This window comes from Nelusetta ayraudi, unplaced genomic scaffold (genome assembly GCF_046127955.1).
Source record: "Nelusetta ayraudi isolate G7.1 ecotype Tasmania unplaced genomic scaffold, CSIRO-AGI_Nayr_v1 ptg000120l, whole genome shotgun sequence".
Taxonomy (NCBI): Eukaryota; Metazoa; Chordata; class Actinopteri; order Tetraodontiformes; family Monacanthidae; genus Nelusetta; species Nelusetta ayraudi.
The window spans coordinates 2,596,530-2,618,115 of record NW_027466170.1 but is presented as its reverse complement, the minus strand read 5'-3'; the positions used below and the strand labels follow the sequence as shown (position 1 = coordinate 2,618,115).

At 45.6% G+C, this 21,586-nt stretch overlaps 2 protein-coding genes and 1 long non-coding RNA gene across 3 annotated transcripts; 1 reads left to right on the top strand and 2 right to left on the bottom strand.

The window, feature by feature from the left end:
- Positions 1-1,571: 1,571 nt before the first annotated feature.
- Positions 1,572-5,246, bottom strand: hspa13 (heat shock protein 70 family, member 13). The gene is made up of 5 exons (XM_076049842.1): positions 5,055-5,246; positions 4,617-4,957; positions 3,743-3,956; positions 3,473-3,640; positions 1,572-3,334 (listed from the first exon to the last, which is right to left on the bottom strand). The coding sequence occupies exons 1-5, from the start codon at positions 5,077-5,079 to the stop codon at positions 2,751-2,753; spliced, it is 1,332 nt and encodes a 443-aa protein (XP_075905957.1). The 5' UTR covers positions 5,080-5,246; the 3' UTR covers positions 1,572-2,750.
- Positions 5,247-5,952: 706 nt separating this feature from the next.
- samsn1a (SAM domain, SH3 domain and nuclear localisation signals 1a) lies at positions 5,953-20,690 on the bottom strand. The gene is made up of 15 exons (XM_076049940.1): positions 20,652-20,690; positions 18,952-19,131; positions 17,831-17,877; positions 17,116-17,156; positions 16,150-16,233; positions 15,678-15,766; positions 15,203-15,323; positions 13,975-14,390; positions 10,199-10,279; positions 9,486-9,614; positions 9,070-9,187; positions 8,376-8,527; positions 8,074-8,292; positions 7,427-7,574; positions 5,953-6,604 (listed from the first exon to the last, which is right to left on the bottom strand). Exons 1-15 carry the CDS (start codon positions 20,673-20,675, stop codon positions 6,462-6,464), a joined length of 1,992 nt encoding a protein of 663 aa, XP_075906055.1. The 5' UTR covers positions 20,676-20,690; the 3' UTR covers positions 5,953-6,461.
- On the top strand, positions 12,693-18,958 carry LOC142904010 (uncharacterized). Its single transcript, XR_012929308.1, has 3 exons — positions 12,693-13,354; positions 13,990-14,128; positions 18,051-18,958. It is a non-coding gene; the product is annotated as an uncharacterized LOC142904010 (long non-coding RNA).
- Positions 20,691-21,586: the final 896 nt, after the last annotated feature.

Here is a 21,586-nt window from a genome sequence, read left to right as displayed (position 1 = left end):
GGGCTTCTAGTACTTGAGGAACCCCGAAACCCTAACCCTAATTTCAGCTAACCCTAACCCTAACCCTAGTTCCAGCCTTATTGTTAACCCTAATTCAGTGCAAGTCTATGGGGTGAAATTTCAACTTTGTCCTAGAGACATGGGGCCACTTGCTGCTTCATCAGGAGCCCCCAAGAAGCGCCCACACCAAATTTGGGGCTTCTAGTACTTGAGGAACCCCGAAACCCTAACCCTAACCCTAACCCTAGTTTCAGCCTTATGGTTAACCCTAATTCAATGCAAGTCTATGGGGTGAAATTTCAACTTTGTCCTAGAGACATGGGGCCACTTGCTGCTTCATCAGGAGCCCCCAAGAAGCGCCCCACACCAAATTTGGGGCTTCTAGTACTTGAGGAACCCTGAAACCCTAACCCTAGTTTCAGCCTTATGGTTAACCCTAATTCAATGCAAGTCTATGGGGTGAAATTTCAACTTTGTCCTAGAGACATAGGGCCACTTGCTGCTTCATCAGGAGCCCCCAAGAAGCGCCCACACCAAATTTGGGGCTTCTAGTACTTGAGGAACCCTGAAACCCTAACCCTAACCCTAACCCTAGTTTCAGCCTTATGGTTAACCCTAATTCAATGCAAGTCTATGGGGTGAAATTTCAACTTTGTCCTAGAGACATGGGGCCACTTGCTGCTTCATCAGGAGCCCCCAAGAAGCGCCCCACACCAAATTTGGGGCTTCTAGTACTTGAGGAACCCTGAAACCCTAACCCTAGTTTCAGCCTTATGGTTAACCCTAATTCAATGCAAGTCTATGGGGTGAAATTTCAACTTTGTCCTAGAGACATAGGGCCACTTGCTGCTTCATCAGGAGCCCCCAAGAAGCGCCCACACCAAATTTGGGGCTTCTAGTACTTGAGGAACCCTGAAACCCTAACCCTAACCCTAACCCTAGTTTCAGCCTTATGGTTAACCCTAATTCAATGCAAGTCTATGGGGTGAAATTTCAACTTTGTCCTAGAGACATGGGGCCACTTGCTGCTTCATCAGGAGCCCTCAAGAGGCGCCCACGCCAAATTTGGGGCTTCTAGTACTTGATGAACCCCGAAACCCTAACCTTAATTTCAGCCTTAAGCGTAACCCTAGCCCTAATTTCAGCCTTAAGTATAACCCTAAAGCCATGCAAGTCTATGAAGGTCAAAGTTCAACTTTGTCCTAGAGACTTTGGGACACTTGCTTGAACTGTGTGTGTGTGTGTGTGTGTGTGTGTGTGTGTGTGTGTGTTTGTGTGTTTGTGTGAATGTCTAAGCCAAAAACCAACACTCAAAACCAAAACCTCAAACAAACCCAACCAAAAACTTGTGTTGTGTTGCGATGGGCGAATTTCTGAGCATTTTGAATGTGCAACAACTGGGAGCAGCAAGAAAGTAAGAGGAGCTAAGAGACTCTAAAGACTCCAATGAGCCCAAAAATTGCACAAATGACAGTTACATTATGGTTTAGCAGGAAAAGAGGGGGAGTCTTTCTTTTACTTGAGGAGTAAAAAAACAAAAACAAATAAAGTAGAGTTCAACCAACAACCTCTAGTTTTACATTCTTTAATTGGGTTTTAACAATTATCTTTTTTGAGTTTGGTGGTTTTACACTGATCTCACAGCTGTTTAGAAGAGAGATGTGAGGTCAGAAAACAAAGGCTTACTTTGCTTGCAGTGTATTCTCTTACCACTGGATGCTGCTAATCTCAGTATTTAAAAAAAAAAAAAAATACAGACTTGAGGAAAATATTTTCGTTCATACTTTATGACACAACATATTTGTATAAGTAACCAAAAATAACAGTACAAGACAAGGTAATGTTATAACAACACTGGCTGTCATCCCACGAATTAACAGTGGAATATTTGCTGCCATTTAGTGGACAGAAAGCATATTGCAAACAGTGAGTTTCCAAACAGCATTTTTAAGTAAAGCACATGAGACGCTGCATGGAAAAGGCAAAATTCCAGGAAAAATACTTTTAACTTTAAAGCTTTTCTCTTTGAACTCGCAAAAAAAACACACTCAATTCTCAGAGAAAATGTGCAAAAATGTAATTTGCAATTAGAATTGGCAAATCAACTCTTAAAGGTGCCAACATTCAGCTCACTGGTCCGTCTCTCCCACGCGTATTTTCGCGCATGATTGTGTCTGTAAAGCTGCGGCTGCGCGCAGTAACAAAAATGCACTCAAAGTAGTAGAAAGGTTCAGGGGGCCACACGCAGCTCCGCCAGGCTGTAAGACAACCGTGGATGAATATATGAGGAAACATAGTTCACAGTTAATGTGAATAAATAAATAAATAGACAGCCAAGGCTGAGTGGCATATGTACAGAAGAGGATTAGCGCCACAAGAAGGACATTTTTATTTAAGTTTTCAGTCAACTTCTTTGAAATTTCAACTGTAAACTTGAAGAAAAAATTCTCTTCTTGTGGCGCTAACCCTCTTCCGTACATATGACTGTGTTCCCTGAACACCACTAACAAGCATCCAGACTAAAGCTCACCGCAGGTCAGTGGAAAGAGAAGCTTCCTGTCGCTGCCAGTTCGGCCGCAACACTTTGACCCCTAGAGGAATGTTCGAGAATTACAGATCCCATATATTTTCCCAGCGCGCTCTTCGTGAAACTGTGACTTAGACGAACAAACACGCGCATCTGGGAACCTTTGAGGAGCGAGTGTTCAGGGAGCAGCGTCCCATCTCTGCGGCCTCGTTCTCACCCACCATTAGCTGAAGTTCGTCTTGCGCAGGTGCCTGTTGGGGATTTCTATGGCGCTGACCTGCAGGGGCCACGAGCCGCCCATGATGCCGGCCTGAATGGCCACGCCGGTCACCACGGCCAGGTCGGGGTCGACGGACGTGTTGGGCTCCTTCCCGAAGAACTCGCTGATGAGTCTCCGGATCCGCGGTATCCGTGTGGAGCCGCCCACCAGCACAATCTCGTCCACGTCCTCTTTCTGCAGATTGCCCTCGGCGAGCACCGTCTCCACCGGGGCCAGGATCTTCTGGAACAAGTCCTCGTTGAGCTCCTCGAACAGCTGCCGGGTGATGACGGTCTGGAAGAGGACCGGAGCTGGAGCAGCTGGAGCAGCTGCAGCCGAGCCCTCCTGGGGCTCCTGGAGGTGGAGCGGGACCCGGATGGTGACGCTGGGATGGAGGGTGAGGTTGATCTTGGCAGCCTCCACCGCCTGGCGGAGGCTGTGGATGTCTTCTTTGAGAGTGGGCGGCACGCCAAACTCCTGCCGCACTCGCTCGCTGGTGAACTGGAGCAACCTCTGGCTGAAGTCTTGGCCACCCAGCTTGTTGTTCCCTGCAGAGAAGAGCGGCAGCTCAAATTGATGCTCCAGCTTTAGGCTGAATGAGTCCACTTTGAAGCAACATTCACTGCACTTCAGTGTTATTCTAAGGTTAATTAAGAAAAGAAAAATCCTCCTCTCTCTGCTCTCACCTGCCATGGCCCTGGTGAGGAACATCGCCCCCTGCTTGTTGAGCAGAGACACGTCCAGGGTTCCTCCGCCCAGGTCCACCACCAGCACATTGAACACGTCCACCTTGTGCAGGCCGTACGCCATGGCCGCCGCCGTGGGCTCGTTGATCACGCGCAGGACCTCCAGACCTGCGTGGAGGAGGAGGGAGTGAAAAATAAAAGCATGAGCGTGACGTCAGGAGGACGAAGAGGAGACGACGAGGAGCGCGATGAGAGAGGGCGGGCGCTGACCGGCGAGCTGCGCCGCTCTGACTGTGAAGTTCCGCTGGCGCTCGTCGAACTCCGCCGGCACCGACATCACCGCCATCTTGATTGGCGAGCCCAGCCGCCGCTCGGCCATCTTCCTCATCTTCAGCAGCAGCCGCGAGCCGATGAACTCCGGGGTCACGGCGAAGCTTCCGTTGGCGTTGACGACAAACTCTGCGCTCCCGTTGTTGCTGATCACCTGCAAGAAGAAGGGACGGGAGGCGTGATGAGTGTCACAACACTGACACCTGGGAGGAAAATGTCGTGTGACAGCTGCAGGGATGTTTACTGCAGAGTTTATTCATTTAATATTAGAAAAGGAAAATGTGAGCGCTCAGAGGACTGGCTTTGTTTGGACAGGAACAGCCTGCTTGACTGAAGCTTTTCTTCAGTCATATATACATATATATATATATACATATATACACACATACACATATATATCGTGTATATATGTGTGCGCATACTATATATACAATGTATATATTGTTAATTTCATTTTCTTATTTATTTTGAGATGTTTTTCTACTTGATACTCGATTTCTCTAATTGATATTGGTTATTTCCTGCTTTTGATCTCGATTTCTCCTCGTACACCTCGAGTTTGGGTTGCAACGAAAGTCATTTACCCTTGGGAATGAACATTTGCATATTCTGACAGACTTTGGCTTCGTCGGCACAAAAGTGTATAGAAAGGATTGTCAGTTATCTTCAAAGTGTTTCTGTTTCTTTTTCTTTCTTTGATATCTTTAAAACACGGGCTATAACCTAATAAATGTAACAGAAATCCATTATTTCCCCTCCATCTACGGTCAAAAACAGCCCGGGGATGGGGGATGGTTGTCTCATCACGACGCACCTTGAACGGGTAGCGAGCGCTCTCCTGCTCCAGAGCCTCCGGCTCGAAGATCTTCCCGATGAACCTCTTGGCGTCGTAGATGGTGTTCTCCGGGTGGCTGTCGGCCACGTCCGCGGCTTCGTGTCCGACCAGCACCGCCGTGTCGGTGAACGCCACGGTGCTCGGGATGCTCAGCCTGCCCTGCTCGTCCGCGATCACCTCCACCTCGCCGCTGCCCGCCTGGAAGATGCCCACGGAGCAGAAGGTGGTGCCCAGGTCCAGGCCGATCACTCTGGCCTTGGGGGGCGGCAGGTACTGCTGGCCCAGGTACCCGGCCAGGAACAGGGCCAGGATGACGGAACCTGAAAGACGACGGGCGCCGACACCGGCCGGGTTAGCTTGGCTGCTGACATCAAAAACCCGAGCTTTATACATAAGAGGAGGTGACATTAGACTTACCGATCAAGGAAATTTCTCCCGACATTGCGACACTCTGTGACGGTATCACTCTGTCGCTATGTCCGCTGTAGTGTCACAAAATGTGGGTATCAGAAACCAATGACTGCTGGTGTTCTGGTCCAGTGGGTGATGGTGCGGCGCGGACGAGGAAATTGTCAGGCTACCAACAAAACACACGTCAACGTTCGCAGCTCCGGGTGGGTGAATGCTGGGTAATGTAGTGTACGTGTGGGTTCCTCGACTCGGTTAGTGAGCAAGCTTATCACTGCATTTCCCGTCAACGCTTGCGGTGTTACTCATACGTCATATTAAAGGTGACGCGTTTTTCCGCAACAGAGCTCATTTATGTTGATAAAAGTATAGTTATTAATTTATAATTACTCATATCCAGTGTGGTAGCTGCATTTTTGGCGTTTATAACTAACCAAACATTAACAAACAAACAAAAAAAAGTCCAAAATTTGATTGGCTATGCTCTTTTTTGCCACGTTGATTTATAAAGCTAATACGTTCCGGAAAAAATATTAACGTTTTTTGTTTTTGTTTTGTTTAAATTGCTAACGGTCTCAAATAAAGAAGTTTAAAGGAATGAGCAGGGTGTTTTTTTTTTGTTTGTTTTATTTGGTTTTTTAATAATTAGTAATTAGAATTGAGGAGAAAAATGCAAGCGTGTACAAATTTCACACAATCCCTAAAGTACAAATTATTGTACTTTGTTAAGTACAATGATACATTAACATTTTTTTTTGTTGTTGTTGTTGGTGTTGTTTTGTGGTGCTGCATCAATCAGTGTATAATTCACATATACGGTATATATGGGTTTTTTTTGTTTTTTTTCTGTCTGTTTGTTTTTTGCCCTTGGGTTGAGTAAAATGTACCTGTAATGTAATGCTGAGATAGATGGACTCATGGGTTTTTTTTCAGTTTATTTACAAAAAGGCTGTGAATGTTGCTTTTCAATATAGTTCATACACAAGCCCTGTCAACCATTCACACTCAATTACACAGACGTACATAAATCCAGAAAAATAATACATGCTCTTCTGTACAGTTTTCATCCTTGGCAAGATTTGGATTATTTAAAAAGACGCCTCCACCAAAACCGAGAGGAAACCACGAGGAGGAGGGAAACGAAAACAGAGATGACTGAAACGTCGAACTGAGATCAAAATCACAAGGACACAGATAAATAAAGGCTGCATATGGAAAAACACTGAGTGAGTCAAGATCAAATAAATACAACTGGGCACATACGTCTCCCTTTCAACATATAACAAGAAGAAAACTTTTACAAGTTGACCGTCATCACAGAGAAGACGATGGTCTCCCTAGTCTTGGTCATGGCTCCTGCTTCACAGAGTTAACAACATGACATTTTGACACGATGGAGGGATTTTTGTCATCGCATTAGGAAATCAGTGCGTCTTCATCCTTTTTGCCATCTGAACACTCGGATGGGATGAAGCAGCCCGAGTCTCTGGGGCAGTCACTGTCTTCCTCCTGGAGGCTGAGGGACGATTTGTGCTGCTCTGCTTCCCTCACATCATCCCCTGCAGAAGAAGAGGGGGAAAAAAAGCCACATGCGGTGAAATTAAATTTCATATTGTCACAAAACAAAAGGCTCTCAATGGCGCAAAGTCCAAAAGTCTGTCTCTGAACAACACTAAGTGTGTGTCTGCGTGGCTAAAGTGCAGCTGCTGCCCAAACAGAAACTCCTGTTATTCTGCATACGCTGCACTAAGAGCAGTCGTGTTTTCCCTCCAGCAGGTTTCACTGCTTCAGTTTACAGGAAGGCTGTATGAGCATTTTCTGTCTGAGTAACAGGAAGCCACAGAAGAACAGCAAAGCCTGTCACATTTTCTTTGAAATCATAAGGCTGCCTATCAGTGGAAAATTACGTTTACTATTCCAGCAGAAATTAAATTAAAAACAAAAACAAACTGAACCTAAACAAAGAAATTCTTCATTATATTCACTTACATTTTGTCGTCAAAAAATTCTAATGGTAAGGAATACTTTGGCATTGCACTAAAAACCACCGCTTGATTATCAGCGACACTTTGGTATTCTCGTAGATGTAGTCTAGACTTGTTGTTTGTTCGCTTATCACAAAACAGTGCCCTCTAGTGGATACACACACTTGATCGTTTACAGTAAAAGGGACTTTTTTTTAAGGGATAAATATTATCCCTCATGTTGAGGGAGGAGAGCGTAGAGAAATAAAATTTGAAAGTAAGTTGAATATTTGTAAAGACAGCTTTTTTCAGACAAAAGTCTGTGAATGCTTCTTCATCTTTTTTTTTTTTTTTTTTTTTAACTTTTATTTAAAGGAACTGTTTGTAACCAGTGATGTTGATCGTGACTTGACAAACCTTCTGTGTAGCGGAACTCTGCGGCGGCGAGCAGCCTGCGCCGGTGCTCGGGGTCCTGGACGTTGAGCTCAATCAGGTGTTTCTCCTGCAGGTGCAGCAGGTCGTCCACTGTCTGGTAGCCGTTCAGCAGCAGGGCCGAGGCGTACTCCTGCAACAGCAACAGTCACCTTTCATCACTGTCATCATCACAGTGATCCGCACAAAACCAAAACTCCGCTCCTGTCTTCCACAAACAAACTGAATTCTGACAGCGTGTGGTGCCGGCTGCTGAATGTAAACACGGGTTTATTTGATCTTGAGCGAAGGTATTTGTGGTGCAATGTGTAATGTGTGTGCTGCACATTAAACCCATTATTCATTAATAATGGTGACTTACTGATGTTAGCGTGGCATCGTTTTTTTCTTTTTTTACCCAACAAATTTTTATTTTTTTTTATTTTTTTGCCTTGTTTCTTTTTAATTAGTATCATTTTCCATATTTTTGCTCTTTGCTGTTGCTGTAATTATGCACATTTCCCCACTGTGGGATTAATAAAGCCGTTCTAATCTACTCTTCTATTCAAACAACCCATCTGACCACCAGCCAACAACACTGGGTGAGAAATGTGACATGAGGCTTTGTGAAAGACGTCTCTGGGCGCTCGTACCTCCAGCTGCAGCCTCTCCAGTAGCTCCAGCAGCGTTTTAGGCCGAGGCCTTTTGCACAGTTTCTGTTGTCGGATCTTCGGCACCTCCTCCTCTTCCTCCTTTTTTTCCTCCGCCAGCACTTGCACGTAGATGAACTTGAAGGTGCCCACTTTGTTGTTCAGCATGCCCGTCCAGATGCCCATCGGGGGCTTGCTGATAATGTGGATGATGTCGCCGACCTGTCCGACATGGAGAGTGCAACACAGTAAGTCATGAGGCCGACACGCACCTGGTCTCCTGCTGGGGGTTTGAGGGAGCTCACCTTGAGTTTGAGGGATTCTGTGTCGTAGGGGCTGGGGACAAAGTCGGTGTGGACCTGGGCTCTCCCGCAGAAGCTGCCCTGGTAGGAGCCGTCCTCCTCCAGCCTCAGGCTGTCTCTCTGGCCCGACCCGTTGGACTCGCTGGTCACGCCACCTGAAGCCACAGACACACGACGACACAGTGATTTAACCCGCAAAGAAAAAAAAAAAGCAGTGCGGTAAAAACGTGTCAAACAGCCAAATATCTTATAGCACATCATGTATTGGAAGCTTCTAAAACATCTGATGTGCTTGTGCAGTGCTCATACAGCTCTGCGATGGCTGAGATTTAAAGTCGAAGTTCAGAAAGGAGTTTAGTTGAAATGTGTGATGACACTCGTCTAGTTTCATCTCAGGCTGCTTCTAAATGGCTTCACTGGCAGAAAGAAACGTGACTGGCCCACTTCCCGACGGACAGAGGTCCAATGACGTTTTTGTTGTTGTTTTTATTATTCTTATGTTGTTGTTTGTTGTTTCATGTGCTTCCCCATTCCAAACCTATTCTAATGGCTGATGTGGATTCTTGAAAGACAAACATTACAAATAGGAAAACACTGTTTGGCTCGCCAGGTGAGCGCTCTTGTTTGAAGCAACTGGTATCTTTCTCCTTTGTTTTTTGTTTTTTATTATTCTTGTTTGTTCCATGCAGGGACGTACTGGAGGAGCTCTGTCCGCTGTAGAGACTCTCCAGAGAGTTGCTGCTTTTTGCAGATGGCTTCTCAGCAGCAGGTCTGCTCTCTGATTCGGCCTCAGGCTCTTTATCTGCATCTTCACCCTGAGACAGAAGCACAGGCAACCAAAACAAATGAGAAGACGTGTAATTGTCGCATCGACTATGCAAATCTCAATCAATCCATCGGACGCCAGAAGACGTAAAGATGATGGAGGAGATAATGGGCTTCAGGCAGGTTGTGAAAGTGCTGCAGCTCAACAGCAGCTTTTATCTGAGGGCTCCATCTGAACCAGCAGCGCCGCTCAGATGGTGTCGTAAACATCCTCGGCTCTGAGGATGTGGTTTGGATGAGACGAAGGCGATAAAGTTCTTCAGAACAACAGACAGCACGGTGACTCACCGTCTCCTCGTTGAAGGACTTGGCATGCTTCTTGCCCATCTTCCTGCGCATTGTCAACGAGATCGCCTTCATCTTCTTCCCCAGACCCGCCGACTTGTTGGGGTCCGAACTCTCGCCTTCTTCCAAGGGCTGTTGAAGAGACAGTCGGGTCAGGCCAGGCTGAGGTTCCAACCGAAAGCAACAACAACCAAAAAAAACACGTTGAAATGAGGCCTCAGCCAAAACCTCACATGTGGAGCAGGTCTGGACCACACACACCAGCCTGACTCTGCTGCTGCTGCTGGGGGGTGAATTTCGACATGTCTGCTTGTTTGCTGCTTCACTCGTCTGACGAAAAAACAACCCTTACTGAGGCAGTTTAACGGACACTCAGGGGAAGGACGGTGCTCAAGCCAATAGAGACGATGTCTTCATCACAAAGTGATAAGAAATTAACATATCTAGTAGGAAATTTGCAATGATGAGCAAATGATTTGCATGATCCAGCAAAGATCCAATTCAATATTTCACAACAAGACTCGGTGCTGGGCATCAAGAAGCTCCTCCATCTCGCCACTCTGCCTGGACTGTCTGTATGTTGATAAACCCGGCTGCTGAATTTGCTTACATGAAGCATTTTTTTTTTGGAAACTATTTGCAAAAGAACACCAAAAACCAAAACCCAGAGAGTCAGAGAGAGACAGAGAGAAATGGAATGAAGAGAATCCACAAACCGCTGGCAGGCTGTTCTCCTCCGGCTTGGCCGGCGACGAGTGATGCCTGAGACCCTCGAACCGGCCAAAACTGGTGGAGCGCTGCAGGAGGCATCAATAGGCAAAGAGTTAAGAAGACGTAGGAGAAGAAGAAGAAGAGTCATCGGTCACACTCTCACACTCTCACACTCTCACACTCTTCCAGTTGACTGCATCACAGTTCTGGTTCGTGCTTTGTGCAGAAACCTGAAGACGCTGCTGATCTGCAGCTCATCAAAGCGTTATTCTGTTTTTTAATTCATTTCTGTTTTTTTTCTCTGCCTCCTACCCATCCACCCCCCCTTCAATTTTTCATAAACCTAAAAGTCATCGTAATCCCTCCGACCCCCCCGTGATCCCAAACAGCGGAGCGCCAAAAATAATTATATAAATGAATAATCCCTGGAAATCCTGGTTAAATATGAGCTCTGCTCTCCTGGACGTCCTCCTCTGCGGTCTGATGCAAGCCGGCCGCCTCCGGTCATCGCAACAGGACAAGGGGGGCTTTTATTTAAAGGAAACAAGCTCCTTAGGTTTAAATCTACAGATTTATGTTGAGAAATTTAGTTTCCTCCAATTGGAAGATAAATCGCAGTCTGCGGCCAAAAAAAAGCCCCCCAAAAAAAACAAACAAAAGAGCAAAACAGATCATCAACTGCGTGAAACTGCATTTTGCACTGATGCATGACAGAAAACGAAAAGAGCAAGCGCGACATTCACACTGCGTCAGGTTTTTCTCCTTTTCTCCTGCTGACATTTGTGCAAAATTTAGTTTCGCCCTTTCTCACATTTCCTTCCTCTCGCTGTGTTTCACAAAGCTGTCTCTTCAACTAACATGCAGTGCAGTTTCTTTTGTTGTTGCTGCTGTTATGGTTTTTAAACCAATTAAAGGTTTGATTGCCAATAGTTTTTCTTGACTTAAAAAGAAAGAGTTCAGGATTTGCACATGGTTTCTTTTGTTGTTGTGTTATCATAGAAAATGCATTAAAATTGTTCATTGAAATGATGTGGAAAAATAACGAGAAACTTGTCTTTGTTACTAGCGGTCTCACTTACAGTATAAATAACTTGGATAGATATTAACCAAATTTAAAGCATCAACTGTGGAAAAAAACCAACAAAGAAACTTTCCACAGAACGACGATCCTCCTTTGGAAAAAATGGTCACAAAAAAAAGCTGATATTTCCCCCAAATTGCTGGCCTACCTTTGGCTTGCTGCTCTTGGCTTTATCTGACACATTCGAAGCCGCTCGCTGCAACATTTTCCCAGACGTTTTACTGTCAAATCTCAGTCCTTGCTCCCCTCTTTGCCTCCTTTTACCGCTCTGATAGCAAAGTGTTAAAGTCGCAACTGCGAGCCGCTCGTATGACGGGCCAGTCGGCCGACTGGCTGGCCCACTTCCTCCTAGCACCAGCACAGGATGTGATGAAACTGGCATCACTTGCGGCAGACTCGCTTTGAAAGGGGGGGGGGGGACAAAACGCAGACCTAGAGGTTGCGTTTAGTGCCCATCCTGTGAAACTCTTCCAGGAAGGGCAGCAGCGGCAGTAACAGAAGCAACGTGTGAAGACAATCTCCAGCAAATGATGTCAGTAGCTCTTCCTTCAACAAACCACTCAGTTGAGTCACTGCACCACAGTTTCGCTGAGGTGACGTCCACATGAATGGACAAAAAAATATTGTTCTATGTATTTTAAAGTGACCTGTTGGAATTATTTACCCCATCTAGCAAAAAGTTAAGACATTAAATCCAAATGAATTGAATTGAATTGAAGTGGATTGGATTGGATTGGATTGGATTGGATTGGAATGAATTGAATTGAATTGAATTGAATTGAATTGAGGCAACATGTTAAAATATAAAACGCAAGAATTTCAAGTTTAATCGTCCGTCAGTAATTTCATTTAACAGGGAGACTCAGTTGCTTGCACGTGTTTTAAGTATAATATTCCTTTAATAATGAAAAAAATAACCTCTGTTTTATAGCCAAGAGGAAGTTGCTGATGGTAAATGATGGTCGTAATTATTGGTGTGCGTCTATTTCCTAATGCGGTACGGATGCTTTTGAGGAAGTGCTGATGTGACAGGAACAGCTGAACGAGGCAACTTTGCTCTGTTGAAACTTTCCGCTTCTCCTCCGCCGTCAGTGCGAAGGTGGAGAGGCTCCATTCACTCACCGCCTCAACTGTTTGTTTTCAGAGCTTCGCGCTCGCCGTACCTGCCGCTACCAGCTCGGTGGCGGCCGCCAGTCGCTGCTCTGAGGGGGATTTACTCTCTGTGCTCACATTGTTGGGAGAAAAAGGGACAAAAACCACCCCATAATCCTGTGGCCTGCAATCAGCCATAAACTCTAGTCAGCCCAGATTACGGCTTTCTAATCTATGACTTCAGAAGCTCAGCGGGAGGGCAGTTGTTCATCTGAGAAGTTCAAAAATCGAGGCTCAGGCCGGCAGTCGGGTCGACGGGCCGCGGCTGAAATGGACTGATGGGGGAGAATTGCTGCTCTTCAGATCAGTTTGTTCCATCTCTGCAACCTCACACGATTAATTAGCCAACAACGTCTGGAGATCTCCACAAAAAGTATATTTAGCCCCCTGTTTACAGCTGAGCCTGATGTTTTGTTGGACCTTCCACATGTTTGGAAGGAGACAAAAACAAGGTGTTGCTATTGATACTGTTAACCTGCCGCACCAGCAAAGTATCAGAGACCTCTGTGACATCACAAAGGGCTGCCTTTCAAGAATTGTGTAAAATATGGACTTTTTTCATTTCTGCTGAGTTCACAGGAGGAAACATCGGTGAGAAGGAGGATTTCACACAATGATAAAATAAAGTTTTGCAAGATACACTGTGAAAGAAAACCAGGATCCACTCAAGCAACCCATTCAAATTTGAAGATTTGAAGCTTCAGAGCCAGCTAACCAAGAATATGTATGAGGAAGTGAGTTGACTCGTCATCGTGTTGATTCATCTGACTCACCAGGACCTTATAGACCAGGATCCTTCTAATCTTTGCACCAGATCATCCAGCACACACAATTTCCTCACGAAGTCATGCTAAGCCAAGCTGCACGTGCTCACTGGCGACCAACAAGGGTCTTATGACGTGGGATGGGACGGCACCGTGACCTGCAGGTCAGTGTCAGTATTATACTTCCATATCATTGAACACTGCCAGAGATTAATGGAGAAAATCATTCCGGCAGAATCCAACAAAGTTTTCCTAATGGCTCCACTGGGCTGCTCTGGCAGTGCAGCAGGAACGCTGGCTTTTCAAGTTTGAGATCTTAATATTGAGGGGTGGGGGGAGGGGGGGGGCATCAGCGTCATGTCACTGGGGACATGAAAACAAGAAGCAACTTCTTCATGCTGCTCTAGAAAAGACACTGAGGAAGGGAAATGATGGAGTTGCAGCCGGCTCATCTGACCTGGCTGGAAGTTTGTAAAAGAAGAAGAACTGAGAAGGTCGCTGAAGTCTATTCTGGTTTGGCGAAAATGTTTTGTTTCACTTTCCTTTTTTGAAGAAAAAAATGCCAAGGAAACTTTGGTGAAAAGAGACAGGTGCAAATAAGAAGCCTTAAAAGAAAATCTGATTGGTCCAATTCAAACGCTTCAGGAAACATTTGCAAAACACTCCACTGCTGCCTTTCACATCCATCAAAGCACAAACTTGAGTATTTTGAAAAAAAAAAAAAAAAAGCTTTTCTAAAAAGACGAAAAATGTGCATTATTTAATATTAATCATCAGAACTTACATCTGGTTCTAGCAGATCTACGTTGGTGATGGACCGGGGCACGTTTGGAGGAACCTTCGCTCTGCAGTCCGGACCAGGACTCTGCTGTTGATGTAGCCCCTCCCACTCTTTCCCATTGGCTGCGGCCAGGTCCTGGGAGAAGGCCCGGTACTCGGTGAGCGGCCTGCGGCAGGTGTGCTGGACGTTGGGCCAGCCAGGGCCCATGTCGCCCGGGTTGCTCCAGCGCTGGTGGTAGGTGTGGGTGGGCGTGGCTCCGCCGGGGAGGGTCAGCGTCTCGGCGCAGCGGCCCGGCCCGGCGTTCTCCTGGGCCGGCAGGGTGGACGACTTCCCCACACAGACCCTCCTGTCTGACCTGTACGGCACGTCCACACAGTGAGGTCCCAGTGGCGGGCTGACGGGGCATTTTGGAGAGTGGGCTGGGAGGGAAAGACAGATATTTAAAAACAGCTGCGCTTCCATTATCCCTAGAATTCAGCAAAACCTAAACCTCAAGTGAAAATGTCACATAAACGCAGTTTGCTCGAGAGTGGAAGGAGCAAATTCATTGAAGATGTCACTTTCAGTTTGACAAACTCTTCACCCTTGAAAATAGTAGTTACAAAAAGTAATAATTTTGACATTTTGTCTGCGATTCCAGGCCAAAATCATCACAATCCATTAAAATATTGCCTAGTTTTTCAAGTTGAGTTAAGAATGAAGTCACAGAATTGCCAGCAAATGTTTGGTTGAGTTTGAATTGTTCCACTTACATGGATAGAAAAAAGCCCGACTTAATGAAATTTAAAAGAAAAAAAAGCACAGAGGATTTCTTCTTTTTTGCAATGAGTTATGTGACTGATTTTGTCCACTTATGACATCATTAAGGAAGTTACTGCAGGGAAGTGAAGTTTTAAGTTCTAGGTCTCGTAAGACAATTTAAAATTTTCTTTTTAGTCGCCTCCAACATTTATGTAGACTCAAAATAAATCAAAAATAAAAAAATAAGGAGCAATAAAGAGTTCTGAGGGCCATATGAACCTGTTGTAAGTTCATTAAAAAGACCAACCAAAAAAAAAGCACTGCATTCTATGAACTCTCTCACTCCCGCAGATGTCGCAATGGCGAATAGCAGAAGTATAAACGTGAATTAATCAGCGGAGAAGAGTCACGAAAAGTCCCTCCTGCTGTCCTCAGCAAGGTCACTCAGGGTCACTCAGGGTCACTCAGGGTCACTGAACTCCGGTCTCACCTGCGGCGCCGTGCACCTTCTTGGACGCCTCCTTCACGTTCTTCCCTCCCGGCTTCTTCCTGGGCTTCTGGCCTCTTTTGACAGCAGCCTTGGAGTCGGCTGTGGCGACGCTGCCTTGACTCTGGAGGGACAGCACAGCACAGCACAGCACAGCACAGCACAGGACAGCACAGTACAGCGCAGAATGAACCACTTTGAAAAATGATCACAAGCATTTGCAAAAGTTACCAGCTGTGACAGCAGGTAGTGCTGATGAACTGCAGCACGGATGAATGTCATCCATAGGGGAAAAACAGGTCCAGGTCAACAGTTTGAGTGTCATGTAATCATTGCGTGACAGTCTTCAAGTGGTCTTTGACAAGAGGAACAAGAAACTATTGAGAAATCTTGAATTATCCTCACGGTCCAAGTCTCCAATGATAACCAGCCAGTTTTTCCAAACTGCACTGACTGTTGGGAAACGTGTTGTTCTGACCTGACTCAAGGGAATTTTCTTCTTGGTGCCTGAATGAGGAACGACTTTCCCCTCTTTGGTTTCTGTTCTGGGTTTAGTCCTGGAAAATGCTGGGAAGACAAGATAGGGAAGTGATTTATTATACTTCCACGGCACAGACAATTAAAATGATTCATTATTTATAAAGAAAAATAAATAAATAGACAAATTAAGAAAGTTGGGGAAAAAAAACAACTGTTTATCAAATTTCTCAGATGATGAATTTCAAGATTAAAATAATACAATCCTGAGATTTAGATCAAGAATGTAAAAAATATATTTTTTTACAAGTCTATATTTTCAAATTCAATGTAAATCCTTGCGAATATTCAGCATTTTGTTTCCCATGTGATATTCAAACTTATTCACACTCTGCTCCTGCACTCCTCTGTTTTGGTGCGGAGGGTTCAGACGAACAGTTGAGCTGAGCTCATCAGATCAATCTGCTCTTTACCTTGGTGGTGATTGTCAGCGATGTGGACTAAATCTTCACCGCTTTTGGCCGTCTGCCAAACAGGCGTATTACCCCCGGGGTTGTCTGTCAGGGAGGGGGGGGGGACAAATCGCAAACAGAGACAGGTTTTTAGGTGACGTGTCGGGGTGAGCGCAGGTCACACATCACACTGAATGAAATCTTTTTTTCCCTGTGCTACAGTCACTCAGCCGGAGCTTTTAATCTAAATAATAGACAGCTTCTTTTTTTCTTTTTTTTTTCTTTTGTCAAGCGGCTTTCCAAAGAAAAAAGCACTTGTTTTTTTCCCCACAGGCACCTTGCTGCAATAAATAAAATGCATGTAGATGAGCAGAAACACATTGGCTGCCACTGTTCACTGCAAATGGTGCAATACTTTTATTTTTAGGGAGCAGTCGATGAAAAAAACACCTGCAGCTGATTCTGGATTCTGCACAGGAATTCTGAAAGTTCTCCAAGTTTAAAGGTCCCAACAGGACTTATTACTGAAGATCTGGTCTAATTGTGAAGGAAGCTCTGAGCTTCTGCTCTTCTAAGATACTCACTCATTAAACCATCACTTTTATTAACGTCAGTTCAACAATGAGCCATTCTTAACATAACAGGTCAGAAGTTGATGGAAGAGCCCTCTGGAGATCTATTTGTTTTATCCTACCAATAAAGATACTTGCCTTTGAATAACAAAATTCATTTTAGAATCAGACTTTGATGGTTTTGGTCCAATTACAACTGCACGGACTGAAGGAGCCACCAAATGAGATTATGCAATTTACAATCTGGTTGGCAGAGCACACAGGTCAGTCATGAGACAACTGTCTTCATGTCTGTATATACTGTATATATATATATATATATATGTGTGTGTTGCCAAATTTAGCTTATTGTTGCTGTTCAAACCCCTTTACGTCTGTCTTTTCAAAATAAATGGCAAAGAAAAGAATCACTCACCAAGGGCTTCGTTGTCCGAGGCCGACTTGGAGATATGTGTTCTGGAATGAAAAAACAATAAATAAATGGGCAAATGATGGCATTAATGACGTGCGGCTGTCGTGAATCAACGTGTACCAGTGGGTTACGGCCAGTTTGAGTGTCACAGTCTCACTGCGAGCGTGCAGACTGACAGCGAGACGAAAAGATCGACTGTGCTTAAAGACTGAGACAAAGTCGTGCTTCCTGCAACATAAAGCCTGAGCGAAGGTGTTGAGGAGCACAAGGACTCTTAGTAGGTGGGCCTCCAATCCTCTTAGTGCGGCAAGCCCAAAATCCTTAATCTGCTTTCTGCTGGCCCAACAGTCGGCAGGGCTTCTTAGGAAAAAAAAAAAAAAAAAAAAAAAGCATCATTCGCTATTAATCAAGACGTGCAAAGTCTTGTTTTGTTGTTCTCAATTGTGCCTAATGGAATCTCAATCCGTCTGCAAGGATTGTCCAAGATGAGGATGAGGAGAAGGAGCTGCTGCTGCTGCTGCTGCTGCTGTCGCATGGAAGGATTTACAGTATTAACTCTTAGAGGAAATAAACAGGAGCCTTTCAAGCCATTTAATTACTCTGTGGGAAAAGCCCTTTCACTTGCACGGCAGATTGTCACTAGCGCTGGCACGCATGGCTGACTGGGAGACCAAACAACAGAGTGCAGCACCTGCAGCAGAGGCAGGTTGACACTCACCTCCGCTTCTTCTTGTTGTAGTTGGTCCTCTGCGTCTGAGGGATGTCCTGCAGCAGAGCCAAAGACAGCGCGGTTTGAAATCTCGACAGATGCACAATCAGATTTATGGCCGCTTGTTTGGTCGGTCGGTTTCAGGGAAACATGGTGATATGTCAAAGATGTAGAGACAGTAATGAAAAAATATACTGACACGTGATTTTATGATGAAATGCTGTTACAGGATTAAATGGCAGGTGGCCCAGTCCCAACAGTCAGTGCTACAACAACAACAACAACAACAACAACAGGGAATCCCTGCAGGAAGAGGGCCAGAACCAGGACCAGAGCCAGGACTTGGACCAGGGCTAGGACCAGGGCTAGGACCAGGGCCAGGACCAAGACCGGGACTAGGACCAGGACCAGGACCAGGACCAGTGCCAGTGCCAGTGCGAGGACCAGAACCAGAGCCAGGACCAGGACCGGGACCGGGACCGGGACCACCCCACATTTGATGAACTATCTAATTATTAATCTTTAAAGAACCTTTTTCAGATCTTCCTGCTGCTTTGCTGTTGGACCTCCCACGTGTTTGGAAGGAGAAAAAAACCCAGCGCTCATGGTCTCAGGGGGCGGGGTAAACACCTGGCTAGGGGTGTGGCCACTAACCTGGCATCAGTGTCCGTTGTGACATCACAGAGGACTTAACGTGTTTTAGCTAGCACACGCTGTGAGAGAGCGAGAAGGATGAAGGACGAACTTTCCTCATGTCTGGGGAGTTCACTGACAGGACGGAGGCACTGGAACAGGAAAGTCATTACGATATGGGAGTTTGGGGTTTTTCAGCCTTTTGGATTCTCAGCCTGGACTTGTGCATCTGTCCAGAGAGAAAAAAGGGGGCGGCTGCAACTCAAATCCACCCCCCACCCTCATCGGAAAAAAAATTCTAATTTATTTGACGAGTCCAAATCAGAGTCACATGATTCAGCCGCAGCTGTCGCACGGTTCTGTTCACCATTTCATAATCAGCTTTGTTTCACAAATTCTCAGCTCTCACTTCCAAATTTCACCAGCGGCTTAGCAAAGCATTGCATGGACTTTTTAGGTCATTATCATTGTCGTTACTATTTATTATCGTGCCTCACCATTGAGATGGATCTGCCGGAGCCAGGCCACTTTGGCTCGTCGTCCAGCAGGACCGCCGGGCTGCAGGAGCGGCTGCAGGAGCGGCTGCAGGAGCGGCTGGAGGCTCGGCTGGGGATGGGAGGAGGCGGCTGGCCGTCCGAGTTCTGCACCGCCTCGTACAGGCTGTCCATAGACCCCTCCTGGTGTCATGTGACCAGACAGACAGGCAGACAGACAGACAGACAGACAAGTCAAGGAAGGATTGACGCGTCATCTGGGTCGCACCTTCTCAGCCAAACTCCTTCCTGAAGCCAGTCGGGTGTAAAAGACATACATCCTTCCAAACAAGAGAACATATTCAGTGCTGTTCTTTGCGCTTCAACCGTCCACACTGTATTAAAACTCAAACATACACAACCAGTCAAACGTTTGGACACATACCTCTGATTTAATGGTTTTTCTTTCATTTTCATGACTATTTACATTGTAGATTGTCACTCAAGGCACCAAAACTATGAATGAACACATATGGAATATTCATTATTATGTATTATATGTATTAAAGTAGTAAATATAAAGAAGAAACTTTTGACTGGTAGTGTATGTGCACATTTCTTTAGCCTTATAGTTGCTTCCTGTTTTATCTTCTTTATCTTCCTCTGGGACTCTTTGGTTGTGGGATCCAACAAAGACCAAGGTGCTATTGGGGCCATCATCTGAGCAGGAACTTGGAGAACCAACTCATGAAGGCAAACATCAAGCGAAGAGGTCAGAAGTCAAAGAGTGACACGAGTGAAATCCCAACAAATCTCCTGCGCCTTGTTGTGGCTGCGTCTTCCCGCTGCTGTCCTGGACACAAAATGCTCCAAAAATAAATTCTCTGCAGGCCCGTCCGAAAGAGCGAAGAGGTTAAAGGTCACATCATCTTTAATGTCACAGACGCGTATTCTGTCGCTGTCTGGCACGGGCCGTCGGGTCGGGAGGATTTGATATGAATGTTTGCCGCTGACGCTCGTCGACGGGATTTGGAGTCTTTCCGTTGCAGATTAAAAATGTGTTTGACTTGTCGGAATTCCTTCTAGGAATGAAAAATCCATTCATCTCCTCTGCAGCGCTCAGGCTGAGGTCTGCTGAGGTTCACATGTTTGTATCATCTGTGTCTGTCTCAAACAGGTTGGATCTGTCTGCAAACTCCCTTTTTTTAAAAAAAAAAAAAAGAAGAAAATTCGGAATCCTGAAACCGTTTGCAGCGACCTCGTCCTCTCCACAAAGAGCCGCCGCCGTTGTTTTCAAGTGTCGTCGCACAGCTCGAGCCTCCGTCCGCCGCAGCAAGACGTCAATTCAAATAAATCCCGATTGTTGATCTCCAACATCTGGCGAAAAAGACCCACTTTCCGCCCACGTGTGTCCTGGCAGCTGCTGCTGCTGCTGTTGCTGCAGCATCTGAGGGACCATATGTGACCTTGATGCTCATCGACACTTTCTTTCTGCTTTCCCCCGCGGTTTTGTGCACACATGCGTCAACAAATTTAAACTGCATAACGCTGCGAGTCATCTGGGACGGGAGCAAAGATAAGGGAAGGACGACAGAAGCTGAGCAAATAGGATTGAGTGCAAAACACCACAGCCAGCAGGGTCGACACTCAAACTAATGAGTTAAACGAGCGCCGTTCAGGAGAAACTGAAGGTTCCCGTAGATGCACAAGGTCAAAGGTCTTACCAGTGAGAAGCAGAAGAGGTTCATGGTGGCCGTGCCGTCGGCGTGGCTGCGTCCTGAGCTGAAACCCGGTGAGTGGCGGGCGGTCGGTCGGTCGGTCGGTCGGAGACACAGCGGCTCAGCGCCGAGGGCCAGCCTGGGCAGCCGGCTGTCTTCTCAGATTAATGCCACAGTGAAATCCCTCCTCTAATCCAACAGATGGACCACCATTACTCCACCAGCTCACTCTTGACAACAAGCCCATCATTGGTGGAGCGCAGGGATGAGTCTTTGTTTTAAATCCTTTTTATTTCCCTTCTCCGCAGGTCAGGCTTTTGTGTCGCGGCCACGATTTCGCTGCTTAGCTCGCAGAGTCGCTCCGCAGGGGAATCAGTTGGAGTTCAGTGACAAGTGAGAATCCTCACATTTAAAAGAAATATTCCCAACTTTTCATTTCTAATTTCTAATTCTAAAACACATATATGTATGTGTATATATACATATACATACATATGTGTGTGTTGTCTCAGTTTTTCCTTTTCTGTTAGCTTTTAAGGAGAACAAAAATGTACTTGAGTTTAAAGCTTTCCGAGCACAGCGAGTTAAGAAAGAAAAGATTTGACTTTAAAAACAACTTGTACATAAGACATACATTTAATTTCAAACAGCTGCAGAAGTCAACTTGGTCCAAAAATACAATGGAATGAAAAGTAAAAAGCTAGAATTTGAAACACTTCAAAGGTGAACTTCAGTACATTTACATTTTTATCACAAAATGTTTTTCTGTCAACAGAACCCACTCAGATTGTAATCATAATAAAATGCCACCCCTCCAAAAATAGGCTTTATTCTGAAAACCAAAATAGCTTTGTGTGTGTCTGTGTTCATCTGACACTCAAAACAAGCAGAACTTTTTCCACCAGGGGAAACTTGTAAAACTACTGTGTTCGTGGGCTGGT

What these genes read in the sequence shown, in the direction of transcription:
- hspa13 (XM_076049842.1), bottom strand. Translation starts at nt 5,079, where the DNA reads ATGTCGGGAGAAATTTCCTTGATCG. An exon ending in GGGAGAAATTTCCTTGATCG is followed by an intron (nt 4,958 to 5,054) that starts GTAAGTCTAATG and finishes GTCGTCTTTCAG; the next exon opens with GTTCCGTCATCCTGGCCCTG. An exon ending in GCGCTCGCTACCCGTTCAAG is followed by an intron (nt 3,957 to 4,616) that starts GTGCGTCGTGAT and finishes TTCTTCTTGCAG; the next exon opens with GTGATCAGCAACAACGGGAG.
- samsn1a (XM_076049940.1), bottom strand. Translation starts at nt 20,675, where the DNA reads ATGAACCTCTTCTGCTTCTCACTG. An exon ending in ACCTCTTCTGCTTCTCACTG is followed by an intron (nt 19,132 to 20,651) that starts GTAAGACCTTTG and finishes ACATGACACCAG; the next exon opens with GAGGGGTCTATGGACAGCCT. An exon ending in TACAACAAGAAGAAGCGGAG is followed by an intron (nt 17,157 to 17,830) that starts GTGAGTGTCAAC and finishes TTTTCATTCCAG; the next exon opens with AACACATATCTCCAAGTCGG.